The sequence below is a fragment of the Belonocnema kinseyi genome, chromosome 5 (assembly GCF_010883055.1).
Source record: "Belonocnema kinseyi isolate 2016_QV_RU_SX_M_011 chromosome 5, B_treatae_v1, whole genome shotgun sequence".
NCBI classification, from domain to species: domain Eukaryota; kingdom Metazoa; phylum Arthropoda; class Insecta; order Hymenoptera; family Cynipidae; genus Belonocnema; species Belonocnema kinseyi.
In genome coordinates this window covers 99,521,010-99,543,270 of record NC_046661.1, presented here as the reverse complement: position 1 = coordinate 99,543,270, position 22,261 = coordinate 99,521,010, and the positions used below count along the sequence as shown (strand labels likewise).

Below are 22,261 nucleotides of genomic sequence, written 5' to 3'. Positions count from 1 at the left end.
GCAGATTTATTTCTTGTAAGGCCATGTAAGTTTAACTTGAAAGATTTTTGTTCACATTTCTTTCAAATCCAAATGATGCTCTCAGGAAAGGCCATATAGAGTTGAAAAATTGGGACATCAAATGAGAACCACTAAGCAACGTTTGTCTCGTCTTAAATGTGTATAATGATGAAAAAAGCAACAACAAAATTTGTTTCAAATTAAACTTCTTTTACAATTTTAAAAATTTAGGACCAGGCAAATGTTTCTTAGTGCGTTTTAATATTTAATTTCCCAAATCTTTAACACAATATCGCAATCCTTTGAAATAAAAATTTTTAATAGTTTTTGAGCTTACGCCTACATGGCCTTGATTAAAGATTTAACTTTTATTTCAAATGTAATTATTTAACTATTTAGATATTTCGTTTTTTGATTCAAAATTGTTGTGTCAAGTTTAAGATTCAACTTTCCGGTTGAAAATAAAATTTTCTATTAAAAATGCATCTTTTTTGTCGCAAGTTCGTCTTTTTGGCTTTATATTTTCATTGTTTTGTGAAAAATTGTTCACTTTCAGTTGAAAATTGTATTGTTTTAATGTACAATTAAAAGATATGGTGAAATGATTTTTTTCTCTTAAATAAAAAGTATTTTTAATTGAAAATTCACCTCTTTTGATACAAAATCTATCCTTTCTGCTTGAAAGTGCAATTGTTTGGTTAAGAAATTAATCTGTTTTGTTTAAGGATTCAGCTGTTTTTTTAAATTCCTCCTGTTATGGTTTAATTTCACGTTTTTTCTAAATTTACAATTTATATGTTTTCTGTTTTAAATATCAACTACTCAGCTAATATTTGAACCAATTTATTTAAGAATCATTTTACTTATTGATGGTTAAAACATTTTCTTAAAATTCAAAGATCTATCTGTTTGACAATTTTATTTTCTGTTGAATATTCCACTTTTCTTGTAGAAAGGTAATGTTTTTGTTTTAAAAATTTAACTGTTATGCAAGAAGTTCGTCTTTTTTATTTTTATTTGTAACTTTTTCTTCAATTTGTTTTTCTTTCTAAATGAAAAATTAATTATTTTAGCAAAAAGTTCACCAATTTGGTTTACATTCCTTTCTCTATAATATGTAAAATCTTTCTGGCTAAAAATTGATCTCTTTTAAAGAAAATGGTGCTTTCTTCGTTAAAACTGCAAATTTTGGGGTAAAAATATATATTTTTGGCTGAGGCATCAACTTTTTTGTTAAAAATTCTTTTTTTCTTTTTGGTTAAATACAAATGTTTTTAAGTTAAAATTCAAATATTTTTTGTTTCAATTCGACTGTTTTTTATTACAAACTTAAATTTTCTTTTGCTCAAATATCAGCCATTATATTTTTCTTTAAGAAATAATATTTTGTTATTGAAAATACAAGTAACTAGTTGCAAGTTGAATTTGGTTGTTCAAAATTTATCATTTTATTTTTAAAATTCATTTCTGTTTTAAAAATTCGTCATTTTTAGATAAACATAATTCCTTTCGATTAGGAAATAAAATATTATTTGGTTTGAACATCAATAATTACATTTTTGGTTTAAAATTCATATTGTTTAGTTAAAAATTCAACTAATTTGATAAAATATCGTCCCTTTTGCTTGAAGGTTCAAATATTTGGTTTTAAATGCAACTGTTTTTGTTTAAAGTTCAATCATTTTTATTTAAAATTTCGACAACTTGGTCGAAAATTCAACTTTATAGGGTAAACATTCCGCTGTTCTATTTCAAATTTCTCTCTTTAAGTTGAATGTTTAACTATCTAGTAGTACATTTAATTGTTTGGTCTAAAATTATTTCTTGTTTGTTTGTTTAAACTTAACTATTTCGTTGAAAAATAATTATCATTCGTTAAAAATTCATCTTTTGAGTTTTAAAACTGAATTTTTTTCTTAAATATTGGACTTTCTAGTTTGAAATCTTAATAGCTTCCTTATAGTTTCGTCTTTCTGAATTTAAAATTAAACTATCTTGCTGAAACTTTGTGTGCTAATCTTTGACAAAGAAGGCAAGGGGTGGTATAATATTTTTCATTCAATGTAAAGTTTTTTATTGTAATAAAAAATTTCGTTCCTTAAGAACAAAAATAATTTACCGAACATAAGTAGCTAAAGTTTAACTTTTGATTTGTGCTCAAAGTATTTAAAAATTGTTTGTAATACTTATATCCATTAAAAGTGACGTCTCTTTTTTATTATAATTTTTTTTCGAATAGTTGAATTCTTCAGACAGAGGTTGAATTTAATGACTGATTGCAGAATATAAACACAACCGCATTTTTCACAGTGACATTCTCGCTTAGCGTGTAGCCCACTTTTAAAATGCATACCTTATTAATCGCGTGATCGATCTTGCAAAATCTTATCAATATTAAATTTCACGTCTGCCTAGAATCCTACGCTTTCTATTGAATCGATAAAGCTTTGCATGTGTATAAAAGGATACGTGGGATTAACCTTCTATGACCCCGGCTTTGTTTTATCAAGAGGAAAAAGATACTACGAGCACGACTCTGATAGTGAACTGTAAAATATAAACTAGGAGCGAAGCGAGCACTTTTTCGAGATAGTAATAAACGTTTTACGAATGACAATTGAAATTTCCAGAAAAGTCTTGAAATACTAAAAGAAATAAGGGAACAAGGAAGCATCGTGGCTCACATAGTGTCGTTATTGTCTTATGTTTTAATACAACAGCCTTGCTAGAATGGCGCGGGTTCGATTCCTCTAGCAGGAAATTTTGCTGGATACATTTTCGCAAATTTTTGCTATGAATAACACAGGCAGTTTATGCAAATATAAACATTTAATTAATAAAAAATAAGGGAACCTCCCTCCCTCTGTGTTACGTAACATTATTTTAGACCTTTTAAAAAAAGGTTTGTTAACGTGGAGCACTGTCTAAAGATGAATAAAAAAATATTTTGATGTTACACTGAATGTTTTTTCGATTTTTTTATGCATACACTTTTTTAAGATACCTAATGTTATTAATGATTGAAATTCATCAATTTAAAACTTTTTTTCAATACTGTAAGCAACAAAAAATGATACTAATAATAATAAAATATACAAATTATAATTAAGTATTTATCTGTTAAAAGTTTTTGGACACTTATATTTAACCTGAAATTAAATTCTGAGAATTAAAAACAAGGAAATAAGTATTATTCTTTTGTTTCTAGATTGATATGAATATCATTTTTATAAGATGATTTTAAGAACTTTTAAAAAAATGTAAGGGATTTTGAGAGATTCAAAAAGATTTTCATGGATTCTAAAGATATTTTAGATTTTACCGGATTCTGAAAATTCTAAGCTATTTTAGGGAATCTAAAATATTTCTGAGAATCTCAATGAATTTAAAGGAACATTTTTTTTCAAAGGATTCCGAAAAATTAAAAAAAATTTAAAGAAATTTTAACAGACTTTATTATATTTGAAGGTTTTTCATTGATTTCATGGGATGTCAAAAGATATTGAGTGATTTCAAAAGATTTCAAAATTACTTCTACGGATTTTGTTGCATTTCGTCGAATTTGAAAAGATTTAACGGAATATTTCCTCGTAGATTCTAAAAAATTTGCACTTTTTGAAATATTTCTGCGAAATTCCCATGAAATTCTTAATTAGGAAACCCTATGGAATATTTTCGAAGAAAAAAATTTGTGTCCAATTTTATAAGAAGATGTATGCAAGTCAAAATCTATTCTATTTTCATTTAATTTTTACAATGCGCTTTTGCCATATTCTTCTGGAACAACGGATTTATTTTGTAAACACAAACCTTTGCTTCGCTTTTTATTTAATATCATAAAATCTAAATGATTTTATCAAGTTTTAAGGAATTTTTATGGTCTTTTCTTAGAAATATATTACATTTTAATTTCAAAACCTGTGGAATTCGTCTTGAAATTGCACATCTGGATGTTCTTTTTTTAATGTGATTAACTACGAAAAAGGCTAAAAGTAAAATTTTAAAGAAAGTTAACCATTTTCTAGGTAATGAGGTTTAGCAAAGATAGAACAGAAAAGAGGATCTTTTTAAAAATAATTGCTCTTCGTGGCCAAGCAGCGTATTTCGTCTCAGTGAACAGTTTAATGTCAGGAAAGTACACGGCCATAAAATGTACGCCCTTTTCATGAAATGGAGACTGGGCTATCTCGAATCTTCAGATTCCCAACGGTATGGGATCGGGATACTTTATGTGACAGTTACTTAGCGCCGTGAACCATTTTTATTGCACAAGTCCGCCCCGGATAGAGCATTCTTCGACATAAATGAATAAAGAAAAAATTTTTAATCGTCATGATAAAGAAGAACGCGAGATTCGACCTTGACCTCTTGACTTTTCACTCGCGTCGGTGATTCAAATTTATTCGACACATATGAAAAACTCCCTCTGCATATTCATTTCTCAGTCTTATAGAATTTTTATTTACTGGAATAATCATTTATTTTGTTACTTATTTGAAACAAATATTATTAGAAAAATTAAGTAAAATTTTGACGCTTCCAAATGACTTTCTAATTCAGAAGCTTTCAACACTCGAAATCTGAATTAGTAGAAATTTTACTAATGGAATTAGTAGCATTTTATCTGACTGCTAAATTAGTAATTTTTCACTTTTCATTAATATGCAGAATTACTGAAAATAAAAACAAGAATCTAATGACCAAATTTGGACAACCATCACAAAATGTTTCTATTGCAAGCTGAAAAAAGCGAAAAATTTCCTGTAAAAGAAGAGAATTATTTTCTTTTGGACAATCATAAAAAAGTGGAAGGAAAAATGAAGGGGACTTGGTTGGTTGTCTTATAATTTTTACTATATTTCCCCGTTCTTATTTTTGTCTGAAAGAAAAAAATTATTTTCTTTTTTTTCTTGATTTCATTTTTAGAAATTCTGCACATTAACTTGTTTATTGAACGTTAAATAGGATTTTAAATTTGATTTTAATCTCATTTAAACTTCTTAAGTTTGACTTTCCATTAAATGAAATAGTAAGATTGATGTTACTGAATTGATCAGTTAAATGTAACGTCAAATACAAGTGTTCAAAATCTTAGAATGATTTTATTGAAAAATATTTCCCACTTTTAAAATTTGATATTAAGAGTCCTGATAGTTTTTCAATTTTTTGTTTTCTTAAATTCTTCAAAGTTATAGATTATGAAATTGACAGACTTGGTAGTTTTACACTTTTCAGTTTAAATCATTTGCAATTAAACAATTTTTAAATAAATTCTTCCGGAATAAATTCAAAATAATGTAAAACTAAGATTAATATTTTTAACATTATAGCCTTAAAAATAAGCCGGTTTTAAGATCAGGCATTATATATTAGGCTTTGTTTATTTTAAAAATATTAGAAAAAGATCAACATTCGATCTCAGATTTAAAAAAGGAGGAATTTTTCCATTCAATAATTTAATTATTTCTTTAATTTTTTATGGTTACAATTTAAGAGTTCTGAAGTTTAATGGTAAACACTAAATTTTCAATCTTTCCCTATCCTAATTTTTAGTTTTACGACAAGAATTAAGATAGTTGAATTTCAAAACGTATATTTGAATATTTCCCAAATGTAAATGTCTAAATTATTTAAATTTACTTACAGTAATAGAATTCGTGATAGAAAATTGGTTTGCGGCTAAAAGTTGGTTTAGTTCCAAAGAAAGTTCGCGTTCGTATAAGTTTCAAGGTTCTGGAGTATACATGTTTTCATTTTTAATGATGCCCACTTAAGCATACCTTTGGTTGTAATTTTTTCCAAATTATTTAATTTAAAGCTTTATAAGAGAAAAAATTTTCATTTTAAACGTTCAGATTAAAAGGTGAATTCAGATTTTTTGATTTTCGAAAAATTGGTCTAATCAATTTTGATGTTGAATGATAATTTTTTAATTTATTAAAAATGTAGATTTCTAGAAATCCAGCAGCTTTGACTTTGAAACTTTAAATTGAGTATTCAGTTTCAAATTTCTTTTGCTTCAAAATTAAATCAATTTTAAACGCCTTGAATTAGAAATTATACAATTTCATATACTAATATTAAAATTGTCAGAATTAAAAACTTTTAATTTGAAATTTCGTAACCTTATAAGCTTCTGTATTAAAGATTTACAATGAAAAAAGATTTATTTTAAAACTTTTATTCAGAAATGATAAAAGTTTAATTCCTATTCAATCCATTCTAAACATTGCTCTTTTTAAAATATTTTACGTATTCTAATATATTTTGAATTTCAACGTTATCAGTTCAAAATAGTGTCATATATTTTATTAAATTTCCAACACTTTCAATTAGAAATTATCAAAAACTTCACAGTGGTGCTAATCCACTCTCTACTGATAATTTTATAAGTTCGAAGAAGTTAGATATATGTAAATCGATTTGAGCTTAAACATATAGTCAATAAAAAATAAATCTGATTTCTTTAAATGAAATTTTAACTATTTGTAAAAACTAAAAATAGTAGCTTATAATCAAATTATTATAAAACGAATAGTACCAAAACTAATAGATAATCTTTTAAGAAAAATCTAAAATTTTTGAGTTGAGGATTTTATAGCGAATCAAATATGTGTTTTTAAAAATGGCTTCTGTGAAAAAAGCCTAGGAGTATAAGCTTAAATTTATTTTGAATATACCGCTCAAAGTAAATGGCGTCTCTTGTTTATCGCAGGCGCATGCACACTGCGCCGATCAGTGACTCGTTCCTCTCGCAATTTTTCGTTTGTGCTATAGTGGATTCTGACTTTGATTTATTGCAAGTAAAATGATTGTGGTCACTGAATTTAGCATTTCCGTTGTCTGTTTAGTTTCTTTAAAATGGATAAGATTCAGTTTAATATTGGAACTCTAAAGTATCTTTGAAAAAAGTTAGGTTAACTAAAATATATTTTTAGAAAAGTGAAACATCTACCAGGCTTATATTCTTAAAAAATTTGCATATATGTTGGAGATTCAAGAAACTTGTCTTGATTTCAAATAATATTTACATGCCTTTACTTGTGCACCAATTTAAAGTAATACAGATATTAATTTTTAATGTGTAGTTTATACAATCTTTACACTTCTTGTATTTTGGCATTTATTTAATAATTTATCATTTGATTTAAACAAAATTCTTATTATTGTAAAATCAGTTTATAAATTTATTTAAATCTATTTCTTAAAATAGTTACTAGCAATACATTTTCCAATTCCTTTAGTAGCATCATAACCAATTCCTTCAGTAGATGTACATTTCCGGTCAACGAGCATTACCCACCCTGAGCGAAATTAAATAAAAAAAATTAATATTAAATTTCTCTCCAAAATTATTTTCTCTTCTACATGTTGGATTTATTTGAATACGTGAATTTTTGACAGGGATATAAAACTTTCTATTTTGACTAATTTCGTTCAAGGTGGGCAATACTCGTTGACCGGGAGTGTAGTTACTAATTCATTTCGTCGGTTATTCTGACACGTTGAATAAGAAAATTTTTAGTAATTAGCAGTAAACAATTCCGCAATAATTTAATGATTAAAAAGCTACTATCGATCAGTAGTTCTCTACTAATTTAGATTTAGAGAAAATGCGAGTTTCAAGATAGAACTTTTTAATTTGACACGTCGAATTCTGTTCATTTCTTTAAATACAATTTTTTTATTTTCATAAAAACAGGAATAAAAATTCTAATGAGCTAATAATTAATTTTTAACGTTTTTTTTTGGTTTTGCTATGTGTACAGCTTTCACCAAGTGTATTTATCCAAAAACGCTCACCGAGGCAAAAAACAAAAAAACTCTTGACACTGCTACTCAGTTCAATGATAATGAGAATAATTGTGTTTCCTCGTCTGATTTGAAAAAGCAATTGAAAATAGATCATTAACATACATTATTAATTAAGCTTTATAAGCAATAACTAACCACTCAATTCCTTAGTTTCAAAATCAGAGAATTCTGAAAAATGCTAAATAATTTCAATCTTTCAAATAAAATTTGCATTTTTATAGTAAGCTGAAATTTACATAAAAGCAGAACAGCGATCAGAGAGATTTCCATCTTGCAGTAATTTATAGTAACGACCAGCATAACTATGAGCAAAAGCTTTCATTAAAAATTTCGAGGATACGGTATTCCTAATGGAAATGATTTTACTCGGGACAGTGGAGATAATTAATTGTGTTTTAAATATGACCGTTCGGAACTAAAAGAAATCGAAATTTTGTGACTACTGGTCTAGATAAATATTTTTCATTAAAACTTTCGGTAAATATATAATAACGGTTCGAATTTGTATTGGAAAGAGCTAGAAGTTTTAAAATTATTTAATTTCAAAGGTATAAAAATACAAGATTAAAAATGATAAATCCGTGTAACTGCTAATTGTTTATTTTGTCCGACGCAATTTTTTTTAATAACAAATTACATTTTTTATTTGTTAAGTACTAAATCAACACAATATTTATATTAACATTATGTTTTAAAGAAGTTCTGTCACTGCTAAACCGTGGTTTCAATGATTAACGGTAGGATTTGTTTCACATTTTAGATGTTTTCGTTACTTTCAAATCAAGTCGAAGGTTGTGGTGTTTATGAAACGAGGAAAGAGTTTGTGTGCCTGTGCTTCCTATTTTAAAGGAATGGGGGGGGGGGGGGGGGGGGGGGGGGGCTATATAAAATAGAGGGTGAGAAGCGCAAATGTGGCGATGATGCAGGTGTGGGAGCTAGGGAAGAGGTTGTTCGCAGATGATTTTGTAAGGAGGCTGCAATTGTTTGATTCGCTAGTGATGAGTGTGTTATTTTACAGAGTGCAAGTACGGGGGTGGAAAGTAAGTGAGGAGGTGAATAGGATACAGGAGAGGTATGTAAAGTGGACACTGGGGTTGGTAAGGAATACGCTGCACTATATTGTCAGGAGGGAAACAGGAAGAACGACTTTAGAGATAATAACAGGGATTGGAGCGTGTAAATATGAAGAGAAATTTTTGGAAGAGGGGGGAAGTAAGCTGGGTAGGTAGTGTTGGTGGGAGAAGGAGAACAGATGTAGTGGTGCAAAGATGGAGGTGGAAAGGGGAAGGTATTTTAGAACGAATGCATTGCAGGTGGATGAAGTGAGAAGGATGCACGAGGAAGGAAGGAAGGTATATGAGTTGGTTCAAAAGAATAGCATGGAGAAAGAGAAGGCAGAAGGAGAGCAGAGAATAAGAGAGTCAAGGTGTAATGGGAACTATGCGTGCATTATGCTAAGGGAGAGAGCGCAATATTTGTGTGAGAAAGGCGAACAGCGAAGTCAGAAACTTATAGCGAGAATGAGGTGTGGTTGCCCCGAGAATTATAATAGGTTCTGGCTTTCTAGAGAGACGAGAATCTGTGGATTGTGCGAGAAGGGGGATGCAAAAGTTAAGCATTGGTTGGAGGAATGTAAACAGGTGGAAAGGAGTGGGAGAAGCATGGAAGTATTGTTGCATGAAAGGGGTAACAAAAGAGAAGTAGCATGGGTGAAGGGAGTGTTGGGTAAGATGGAGAAGAAGAGAATGAAGGAGGAAGAGGAATGGAGAAGGAAGGATTGTAAATAGGAGAGGAAGTAGATGTAAGGAAACTGTAAATATTGTAAGTAGTAGTTAGGTATTAGGCGTTAGCCGCAGAGACAGAGGTTGGCAATGCAAGGCATAGCGAGGAAAGAGAGACATGCATACGAGGCGAGGCGCAGCGAGAAAGGTTAGAATACAGAGGCGAGCGGATTAGTTATAAGGTGTGGAGGGACGCTGATTTTTAATAGTTAGGTGTAAGAACATTCTGTAAAAAACTGGAAGTGTAGACAAGTCAATTTTTTAAGACCAGAAGGCTGAAAAATAAAAGTTTATCTATCTACTTATCAACATACACTTTGCAAATCATAACGATAGCTTTGAAATATAATTGACTAGGCTTTTGGCAAAATTTAATGCACAATCTTTGTTTGGTACGTTCCGTCATCCTAAAATGTGACGCGTACGTGATCAGACGTTTACGCAACTGCCTACACAATTCGATTTAAGATTCCCAGATCCAAACCACTCTGTACGAAATTTTACAAATGTTCCCTTTAAATAATAAATACCTGTTTTTTACATTAGCAGAATAAGAACAAAGTTAAAGGACGCTTCCCGATTCTTCCTGGATAAACCTCATATAATCTTTTATTTAATAAAACATGGTACTTCCGTTAAAATAAGAAATAAGTACTTAAACGTTATACCTGGAAGCCCTATAGTCTTAAATACTACTTTAGAATCTGTTGAGAATTCAATTCTTGAGTGATTTTTGTCCAAAAAAATATGCTTTTGGCACATTTGTTTGAACAAAAATGTTTGAATAAGAAAATGTTTTTAATCTTTTTTCGGAATGTAGAGCAAATCCAGACATAAAATCCTTTTTTTTCGGATAAAGGAACATAATAGAGAATATTCTTTTCTTAGTAGGATGACCTTAATCTACATAGGGCTTTCTCGACATCGATCTTCGATAAACTGGAGAAAGATCCGCTCCATAACGCTCTTTCTCTTATGTAATAGGATTAACTCGACTTCCACGTCTTCAGATGCTGGGTCAAAAGAAACAAAAGCATCTTGTATAAAAGAATACAGGTTATTTTTGCTTGAAAAATAAAATAGAATGAAAAATAAGTTTATATATTTCAATTTTTAAACAATGTATTCCAAACCGATAATTCTAATTGACAGAATGGTTAACAATGTTGTAATTAGTTTTTTTATGGGTTTTTATCAACTTACATAATTTTCTATATAATTCCACACCTTCCAGAAACTCCATATCAAGATTCGTGGTAGCAAATCATCGCCAAGTACAAAAAAAGCTAACAAGAATCTTTATTTGGATTCATGTATGGCCCTTTTGAATTTTTAGCACAGCTCTCAATTGATTTCAGTTTAACTCGGCAGCTGATTAAACATTCCTTAAAGATACGTTTAAGCTGAATTTTACATAACTGTATGAGAAATTATAAAATTAAATTTAAAAAAAGCTTAAAAACGACCAATTTAAAGCATCTACTCAGATCTGCACCTAATTTGTCGAACTGGCACACCTCAAATTTTAATGAGAAGACTGTAGCAATATAGTTTTGCTGTATCGACAGAATTTTAGATACCAACGTGTTTTTAAAATTATACGTATTTAGACGTGAGCACAGGTAAAAAATCAGATTTAATGTTTATATAGATTTGATTTAAAAAGTATCAGATCAGTTCAGTGAAACTATAGTTATCCTTCTCATTTCGAAAGGAAGTTGATGAATCCAATCAAAGTTGAGATTGAATAATGGTACTATTAAATTGAATGAAGGGGTAATTCATTTGATTTATTATAAATAAATTTTCCAAGTAATTAAAAAAATAATAGTAATAAAATATATTAAAAACCATTTTCACAAAGTATCCTATAGTCATTTTTTAAATCAATTGTAAAAAGTCATTAAGACATTCTAAATCTTGGCAGGACTATATCAATCCATAAATTTCCCATATCAGGAGTTTAAAAAAATAATTTATTACTTCTAATTAAAAGCTTTAAAAGTTAAAAACTTTTGCTTTTAAATAATTTTTAATTTGAAGTTTAAACAGTTTAAAATTAAAAATTAAATTCCACATTTGAAAGTCAAAAATTTTGAAATTGTCGAATGTTATATTTTATTACATAAAAAATTATCATTGAATATTAAAATCGTAATTTTGACAATTAAACATGGAAAAACGCTTAATATCCTGAACCATTCAAATTTGATTATTATAAAATATGTGTTTGAAATAAAAATCTTTTAATTGCAAAACTAAAGCTCATAGTAGGAAAAAATGGAAAATGAATTGTTTTCAACGAAAATTCATAAATTGAAATGTTGAACAACACAATTTTTAATATTTTAGTTTCAAATCTTTTAATTTCTTCATGTAGTAAAACTATCCAAACTTCAAATCTACCAGAATAATATTGTACTATCAAGGGACATCCAAAGAGAATGGATACATTTTTTTACTACAAAATTTAATTTGTTTCAAAATAATCGTTATCATTTTCATTGTTTACTATTGAAGAATATTAAATATTTTGATCCAATAAAGTTGAATTATTTAAAAAGCGTTGGAAAATATATATTTTCTAGTTGTGAACATTGAAAAATAAATCAGTTTAAATATGAAGTGTGAAAAATTAAACAATTAAAAACTCGGAATAAAAATCGAAGCAGTCTTGAATTATGATCTTCAAACTAAGACATTAAAAATAATTAGTTTTCCAATTTTTTATCACAATTTTTCAAATATGATCATTTTATTCTAAACTGCAAAATTTATAACTTTAAAATCAAGGAAAAAGCATTTCAATGCGAGGGGAATAATTTAATGTGGAAGGCAATTTCAAATGATTTGAAACTGACGAATACAAATAAATTGACTTATTTATATGATAAAGAAGTGACAAAGGACAAATAAAAACAAGGTAAAACATATGAAATACAATTTTTACAAGGTGAATGAATCAATTTAAAGCATATTGTTATTTATTTGAATAAAATAAGTTTTTAAATCTGAATGAAAACGAAGCACTTTATAGCAATGAAAAGCTTGCAAGGAACAAAGAGACATTATAAGTAGGGGAGAACATTTTGCAGTATATAACAGATACACAAAAAAAACGTCTTGTTCACCAGTCGAGATTAACATTTCTATACGTTCTTGGGGTCGCTGAATCCGAATCCGGGTTGGGTTTGACTCGGTCAGATCGCATTTCGTTCTTAACCTTTAAAAAAATTATGAAAGTTGGAACATTCATGGAAACAGCCAGAAAGCAAAGCGGTTATATGTTTTCAGAATCGATTAGTCAAAAATTAAAGGTTATTTGACTCGGCCAGGTCGCATTCCATCCCTAACCTTGAAAAAAATTAATTTAAACACCGAAGCATCCTCTCGCCCACTTACAAGGCAAGAGGGTTTTTCGCCCTACTTAAAGGGGGTGTTTTATTTACCCTAGGATAAAAAGTTTCTTCAAAATAAAAAGTGCATCGATAGCAGAGCACCAGTGCATGCACGTAGGTAGCAGCGTGTGAGCTCGCATTTGAATTTCGTCTACCATTAAGCGAACGTCGACCCAGTCTCGACCGGAAGTGACGCAGCCCGAAGCACCATTCGCAATATCAGAGGTCTGAAAAATTTTTCCTGCCCCCTGGGTTTGGCTTTCAATATTCCCTTTTTACTTGCGGGATGATGTAGGCAGACTCTTCTCCATCAAAATTTACTCCGTCAAAAAAAGAAATATATCTTCCTCTATTCGGATAATGCGTCTTGACAAGTATTTCCCCTGTGAATTCTTATTATTGTAAAAGGTAAATATGCGAAGGAATTTAAATAATAGAAAAAGATAAAATTGTTGCCTATCTTTGACATGATTAAGAAAATCGACAAAAAAGATCTATTAGTAATTTCTGTAAATGAAGCTTTTTTCGGTTTTATAAATCATTTTAAAGATAGGCAACTTTTGAGATTGATCCTAAATAGTGTACATCCTTAAGGAAGAAGATGAAAGATTTTTAATATTTCGAAAACGACAATGTAATAATAGAGAAGCTGATAAGGGCAATAACTATATTTTTGAAACAAGTTAAATACGATCATTTTCAAAAGAGAATGTTTCCGAATTGAAAGGCTCCTTATTGTAAAGCTTTCATGTGTATAAAAGATCGACGACTGAAATTCTGAAAATGTTAAACCAGTAAAATTTCCCTTTTTAAAATCCTCTGAGTTACAAATCCTTCAAATTTAAATGAATTGAATATATTTTTATAACTGAATAACTTGTTCAACCGAGAGTTTCATCTGATCAATTGGAGGGAGAGAAGCGAAAGATGGCCCTAAAATGGTACAGTTCAATTATAACTTAATTAATTTTAAAAGAACTTTCATATTTCAGACTTGAAGATCAATCCACTATTCTCCTTTTTTTAATTTTGTAAAGAATTCTTTTTCTCTATGCTTTCAAAAAACTGCCTGTTTTTTTCGGTAAATGTAAACTCTCAATCAAAATTAACTTATATTGTCAAAAGTGAAACTGTTTTGCGAAAGACTCATCTTTTTTGTTATAAATGTTGGTTGAAATTTTCGGTTGAAATCTAATTTGTTCTGGTTCAGTCTTCAACTGTTTGACTGAAAAATCTACTTTTTGTTAAATTTTTTACCAAAAATAAGAACTTCATCAAAGTAGTTGAGTTTCCAACGTGTAAAGATGAATCTTTACCCAAATAGTCGAATCTTTTAACAAAACATATCAAAACGAAACTAAATGCAGTTTTATTTTTAAGCTCAAAGATTTATTTTCTTAAAGAACATTCAGAGATGACTAAATTCTAATAAAATAGTTGAGTTCTCAACTAAAAAGGTGAATTTTGAACCAATAAAGATGACTTTTCTCCAAAAACACGAATTTTGAACAAGTTTTCTATCCAATTTTTAAATTTTAAACTTTTAAGGTATAAAACAAAACCAAACATATAAGCTAAATTTTTTATTGAAGAAAATTTCTAACTGAAAAAAAATTCTAATAAGAAACTTTAATTTTCAACCAAAACGGTGAATCTCAAACAAAAATTTCAAAAAAGTAGTTCAACCAAGTAGTTGAATTTTCAATTAAGAAACATTAATTTCTAAATAAGCATTTAAATTTTTAACGCAAACGATAGATTTATCTACTTGAAAGATTAATTTTTTACCAAAACATGTGGGTTATCAACCATTTTTCGTCAATAAAACAAAACAAAATGATGAATATTTAACAAAAAATTTCATTTTCAACTAAGAAAGATGACCTTCCTACTATACAAAATTGATTTTTTCACGAAAAAACGAATTTTTACCTAGCTAATTTTAACGAGAAAGAAGAGTTATTAACAAAAATGTTTTATTTTCAACCAAAAAGCTGAATTTGCAACATAACAGTTACGTTTTCAACACAAAGGATGGATTTCCCACTAGAGAGACGATTTTTTAAAAAAATACGTTTTTAATCAGAAAGCTTACATTTTTAACACAAAATGTACATTCTCAACCGAGAAGGATGACTTTTGTACATGAAAGATCAATTTTTTCCACCAAAAGAGGAATTTTCAAAAAGTTGAATGAAACGAAACAGACAAGTTCTTAACAAAATAGTTAAATTCTTGACCAAAAAGATGAATTTTAAACAAAAACATTAAATTTTCAATCAAACAGATGGATTTTTTTACCAGGAAGATTGATGCTTTACCAAAAGGACGATTGTTAAAAAACATAAATCGATTTTTATCAAATGGTTGAATTTTTAAGGAAAACGGCAAGTTATCCACAAAACAGTTGAATTTTCATCCTGAAAATATAATTTTTTTTAACAAAAATGTTAAGTTTCTGCAAAATCTTAAAGATTTCTTTGAAAAATTTCAATTTTGACACAAATAGTTTTATTTTTCACCGAATATTTGTATTTTTAACCAACAGATATGAATTCTCAACAAGAAATGTCATCGTTAAACAGTTTAATTTTTATAATAGTTGAATTTCTTACCAAAAAAGATTACTTATTTACAAAAAAGTTGCGAAAGGAACAAAAATATAATTGTAGACCGTTCATCCAAAAATAGTAGTATTTGCTTAATGGGTTCTATTCATTCAGTACACATTTAGGCGACTAAATCGCTGTGAAAAATGGAACATAATTATGCTGTAGGAGTGCTAATCCCTTTTCATAGCTTTCAACTAATATTGTAAGAATCTCGCCAAGTTTTCACAGAGAATCGAAAATAAAGTCGTAACGTTTTATTAAACTTTGGATGAACTTCCGTAGCGAGAAAATTAATTACAACTGGTTGCAAAACTGTCGCAAAAGAGAAGAACACTAAGGATTTCTTTTCTGTGAGAGAAGTCGAGGATGCATTTGCAGAAAAAGCATATTTGTAAACCGAACCTGAAAATAAGTTTAAACCGCGAGGAGATCGCGAATTTTTTGCTATACTATCTTTTATATTTTTGGCCATTTCATTTTTTCTCTCATGCATATAGATCCAATTAAATTAAACGGGGATGCTGATACGACAAAATGAATAAAATAGCTAAATAAACAGTAAAGATTCTATCATAAAAGATTTACCTGTAATTTCTTACAAATTATCAATTTATAAATAAATAGAACTTAATACTGGATTAAAATCAATTAATTATTAGGTCTAGAAAAATAATTCGGTGGCTTGACTTCGATGTTTTATAACTTTTGGTCAATGTTAAATTTTTCCTGTTCTAAGATTTTTGTAGACTAGGGCGAAGCTTAAACAGAAAACACAATCAAATAGGTGGCGATCCTGCATACCGCAGGGTCTTAAACTAAAAAAACATTAGTAAATACAATGGCGTCTAAAAAGCAAAATTTGAGACATTATATTCTAAGGCTGGCATAATTATTTTTTTCACATAAGCTGCGTTGAAAAAATAGAATTGAAAATTAACACAATGTCCTAAATGTTCCTGGTTGGAGACCATTGTATTTCCTAATGCTTTTTGAGGTCCACAAGGCTGCCACTTATTATTGCATTGTATTTTAAAGCTTAAAGTTCACCCTTTACAATTACCTTAGGGCGCAAGAATTATAAGTAGACACCGAATTAATTTGCAGATCTAATAGAATACAATTATAATTAAATTCAATCAAACCTAATTGAATTCAAACAAAATTTCAAAATTTAACCAAATTCGACTCTATTAACCCCCTCACAGTCGGGTGAAAAAGAACAGTTTGTGCCAAAAATGTTTTCGACAAAAGAAAACTTAAGAATCATGTTATATTGGCAGGTTTAAAGTTTTTGGGATCTCTGAATCCAAATATGATGTTGGATTTACAAAATTAAAAATGGCGGACTCAATAAGGCGGGCTATAGACAGTGAACGTGGAAAAGATTGAATCTGGTCAGTTTTTTGGAATCACTAAATTTAAATTCAATGTTAGATTATCAAAATTCAAAATGGTGGGTCCAATATGGCTGACATGAAATATTATATATGTTTCGATATGGATAAAATTGGTGGTACATAGGTTTCTGGTTTCGCTGATTTCGAATCTGATATTGGATTTCTATAATTCAAAATAGCGGATCTAATATGGCCGCCCTGAATTATAGCAAATGTTCAGCATTTGATAAAATTGGTAATACTTAGATCTTTGGCCTCAATGAATCAAAATCTGATGATAAATTTTCAAAATTATAATTGCAGATCCAATATTGTGTGCATGCATCATGGAATATGTCCGGATACTATTCAAATCGATGATAAGTAGGTTTTTTGGGTCGCTGATTTGACAATTGTTATTGGATTCTCAAAATCTAAAATTGCGGGTCCCATATCGCTGACATGAGTTATCAAAAATGTTCGGATGTTGATAAAATTGGTTATACCTAGGTTTTTGGGTTTATAAAAATTTAACATCAGATTTGAAATTAGCGATCCGAAACATCGAAGTATCATCTATTTTATCAAGGACCGATGATTTTCAATAATTCAGGTCCACCATATGGGATCTGCTATTTTGAATTTCAAAAGTTCAACATCAAATTTAAGAAGAGCGATCCCCAAAAATCCTCTTTATTTTCAATTTTACAATTAAGTTTCAAACATTTCAACGATTTATGTCCGCCACAATGAATCTATCGTTTTATATTTAAAAAATTACTCCAGGTTTACTTCCAGCAACCCCAACAACATAATTTACATCAGCTTTATTAGGTACCAAACATTTAAAATGTTTTGTGTCTACTTTATTGGATCCGCGATATTAAATTCTGAAAGTCCAACATCAGATTTAAATTCGGTGACCCCAAGAATCCCGAAATACCGAAGAAAAATCCAATCGGATCACGTTAAATTATTTTATGATGAGATGCTCCCATATATTTCATGATTTAAAACTGGCACGACTTTTTGTGTTCGTATGTGTGTCACTCACAGTTAAGAGGTTAAAGAAAAATCATCATATTTTACGTAAATTAAACTTCAATAATCTGAATTCAGATAAACTTAAGTTTTGTTTAAACTAAAATTAAGTGAATTTAAAAGAATTATGCTTAATTTAAGCGAATTCAAGGTGAATTGATTGAATTTTAAAGTAAATCTTACAAGATTAAAAGCAAATTAAGATCATTTTTACCGAATCTAATTACTGAATAATGGTGAACACAATTTTATTCAACGGAATCCAATTAATTATAAGAAAACTCAATTGAATTTTAAATGATTCCATAAAGATTGTAGTATTAATTTATATGTACCGTCAACGTGGGTAATTTCGGACATCTGGGATAAGCTCGGACATTACTAAACTGAAAGTTGAAATAACATGGGCAGTTTTAACTCAAATCTCAAAATAGTTAAAGTCTTAACCGCTTCTAGATTTTGGTTAGACTACCCTTCAGTAAGCGGAACTCTCGATTTATGAATGTCCGAATTTAGCCCTTATGTCAAAAATTACCTTTCTTTAACTGTATTTAAAAAGTATTAATTCATGAGAATGTAAAGGATTTTATTTCAATTTATCTAAATTCAACGAAAGTCAAGATAATGCAACTAACTTCAGGAAAATTCAACTTGGTTAAAAATAATACAATTGCATTCAAGAGAATTCGACTAAATTGAAGTAACTTTTAGTTGAATATTAAGGATTTAACTAAACTCTCTAAGAATGAATATAGGCACTTAATGAAGTGCTACATAGAAAATTAATATAATTTCAGTCTAAGAATGGATAAATTTTGAATTCTGTAAAATTATTTTGATAAAACAAATTTTTGTGGGTATTATTTTCTATTTTCTTTAGTAGATCTACAACATTAATATGGCAAGCATTATCATAACGACAATATTTGTAAAGATATGTAGTGAAATTGTTTTTTACTGAAAGCAAATCATTATTTAAATATTTTGAAACCCGGAGACGTCATTTCCTCTAACACGAGAGTGCCGCGAAAAAAATTACAATACAGTTTTCATCAAGATTAACTAAGAGTTACCTTGATGTCCCAACAATCGAATTGATCATCAATCAAAAACACCATTTTTTATACTAGCAACATTTTTTTGTGACAACTAAAAACTTCCTAACAGAAATACTGACTAGGAGTTTTTCTTGAATCAACCCGAGATTATTGTCGGAGGTTTCTTGCTAATGTAACATTCGTTTCCTTCACCAGAAGTGATAGCTTTCACCAATGTTTAACGGGGATTTTAAAATTACCATCAAACTTTAGCATTATCGCATCTCGATAGTAATTTATTGAATAACAACATGCTCAGAAACTATGCGTGAGCATTACTTTTCTATACCATATGAAAACAAAATTGAATTAAAGTTTCTTCATTTTAAACAATACGAATATTAAACACAATTTAATTGATTTTTTAGATCGGACATATTCATAACAGCGGAAATACAAGAAGTTTAAGATAATTTAAAACCAAAAAGGAGCTAAAGCAACATTTAAAACCATAATATATTCTTTGTTGGTTTTAGCTATAGATTTCTTTTTAAAACATGTTTCATTCTGTAACAAGTTTTTTTCTTCTGCAAAAAATAAGTAATACGTAGTAACGTAATTAATATTTTTTCTGTTAAAAGACAATTGTTAAGTGTTATCTTCATCTTCGCTACAGAATATTCATTCTTATCAGAAAGCCACAGTAACGTATCATTTCCAAAAAATGGTAAGTATTTTGGTAGATGTTCTGCAGTCACGAAAACTATTATTCTATAATGCATTTGTTGCTCTTTTTCTTGATGTAGAATTTGCTTTAAAAAGTTTTGTTAGTACTTGTTTGACTAATTTTTTCTATCCTTAAAAATAATTGTAAATTTTTCCATACATTTTTCTCTGTTGGCTGTATTAATAAACAGTTTTCTTTGTAAAAGATGTTTCTTTCTGTAACTAGTATCTTCCTTCTGCAATAATAAGTAGCACGTAATTACTTTTGTTTCCGTAATTAGACCATTGATAAATAATACTTTTATATTTACAAAAGAATCTTTTTTTCGAATAAAGCCACAGTTGATTACTTCCAAAAAATGATAAGTGATTAAATATTCTGCAGTCAGACAAACTTTAATACTAGAATAAATTTGTTGCTCTTTCGCTTAATGTAACGAGATTAAACCACAATTCGATCATTTGAATCATTAAAAAGATTGAAAACAATTAAATTCTTTCACATTTAGCATTAACCCTGGCAGTGAACATAGTGAAAGTGTATAATGAGTTTAAGCAAAAATGAGCTAAGAACATTGTAAACATAATTTTCATGTGCTGGTTGTAGCTATAACGAATGTCTTCGTAAAATATGATTCTTTATGTAACAAGTAGTTTTCTTCTACACTAATAAGTAGTAACGTAATTATTTTCGTTTCCGTTATCAGAACATGGTTAAGTGTCACCTTCACCTTCATTACAGAATATTCATTACTAATGATAAGTGATTTGACAGATTTTCTGTAGTAACACAAACTATAATACTATAATGTATCTGTTGTACTTTCCCTCGATGTAACATTTGCCACGTACTGCCAGTCACGTATAACTAGAATAGTTTCACATGTTATGGATTACTATCAGATAGCTAGTAAACAACGTGCATTCAGTTGCTGCATATATCCAGTATCTCTTAATTACGAATGGTACATGCACCAGAGCAGCAAAATGCATTTCTCCCATACGTGAATACGGAATTTATATGCACACATAAAGCTCCTTGACGACCTTAAATGATGACGATTTCGAACAATATTTGTCTCTCCAAGTGGAGAATATTTTGCTCCCCTATAAATATAACCTCGTTCGAATAATTCAATTCGAATGTAAATTACGTAGTCTGCGATGTTTTCCAACACGCGAAATATCCACGGGTTCAAATAATTACAGTCTTCTAATGACGATGATTATTTGAGCAATATGAGAACCATTAAAACCAATTCTGATGGCGAAATTCATCCGTCATATTCACACATACTCTATTTCAATTATTTGTGTTTTGCAAATTAGTCCTTTGTTAACAGGTATTTTGTATTTTGCATGATGTATATAAAACATATGGAAAATTATTACCGTTTTGTGAATGTATCATAATATATAGGTTCCGTTTTGAATCACGATTATTATATATTATGCAATGAGACAAATACACGTTTCATTACATTTGTAGGAATTTTTAATTATAAAGGTATTATGTTCTTTGACATTTCTAGTGTTTTAATGGGTTTAATATTAAATAAAAATTAAATGAAAATGAGGATGCTTTATTTCAAAAGGTATTTGAGGGAATTCATAAAACTTTGCCTATGCTTTCTTACTCTTTAGTATTTGTTGCTGAAGTGGCGTAAAAGGTTTTCATATAATTCAAGAGATTTATTTCATTAGAGAAAATTAATTAGATGCTTTAAATGTTAATGTATAGTACAGTTTTTTAAATGTTTTCTCTTACAAAATTTCAGCAAATTGACATATCTGTATTATGATTTTTTTTTATCACAGAGGTCTGTCAAATACATTAATCGATTTGCATTATGACAAGAAAAAATATAATATTTATAATATTGATATATTTTTAAAATTAAAAAAAATCCTGTAAAACGTTAGAAAAATTTACAAATCTTTACATACTGTAACTTTATTTTATCATTGAATGTTTCTAAATCCATCAGTCGATACATCTTGTCAGAATGAATAAATTTCAATCAACAATTTTGATTGGTATTGCTGTCAATTCTGTGATAACATTTTTTTCAATCTCAAAATATTAAATTCACGCCTACTGAACCATTTTTTTAAAACCTCATATTTGAAGTCCTGTGTTCGAATTAGGTCAAAGAATGTAGTTCAAGAATTGGTAACGTTACAAAGCTTCCTTTATGATGAAGCACTTTTGACCAAACACGTGTAATAATTTATTAAATTGATGCAAATAGGTTCAATTATAATTGCTTTTAATTAAGAAAGAGAAACCTCGATTATTTCTAGTGAATATTAATTGCAGTTTTTTTCTCTAGCGAAATTAAGAATGCAAAGATTCGAATAATTATTGTTAAATTAACGATCTTATACAGGCACCATTTTAAACAGTTCTGGGAACTTATATTACACTTCCTAAACAAAAATGGCAAAAAGATAATCCCTAATTAATTGAAGGTA

The 22,261-nt window shown here is 28.8% G+C and overlaps 1 protein-coding gene across 1 annotated transcript in view; it reads right to left on the bottom strand.

Moving 5' to 3' along the window:
* Positions 1-12,723: 12,723 nt before the first annotated feature.
* The window catches only part of LOC117173803 (neurexin-3-like), a 55,735-nt gene continuing 46,197 nt past the window's right edge, over positions 12,724-22,261 (bottom strand). The window contains exon 3 of the mRNA XM_033362446.1: positions 12,724-12,819. Within this exon, the coding sequence (XP_033218337.1) occupies positions 12,724-12,819 (96 nt within the window). The remainder of the gene's footprint in view (positions 12,820-22,261) is intronic.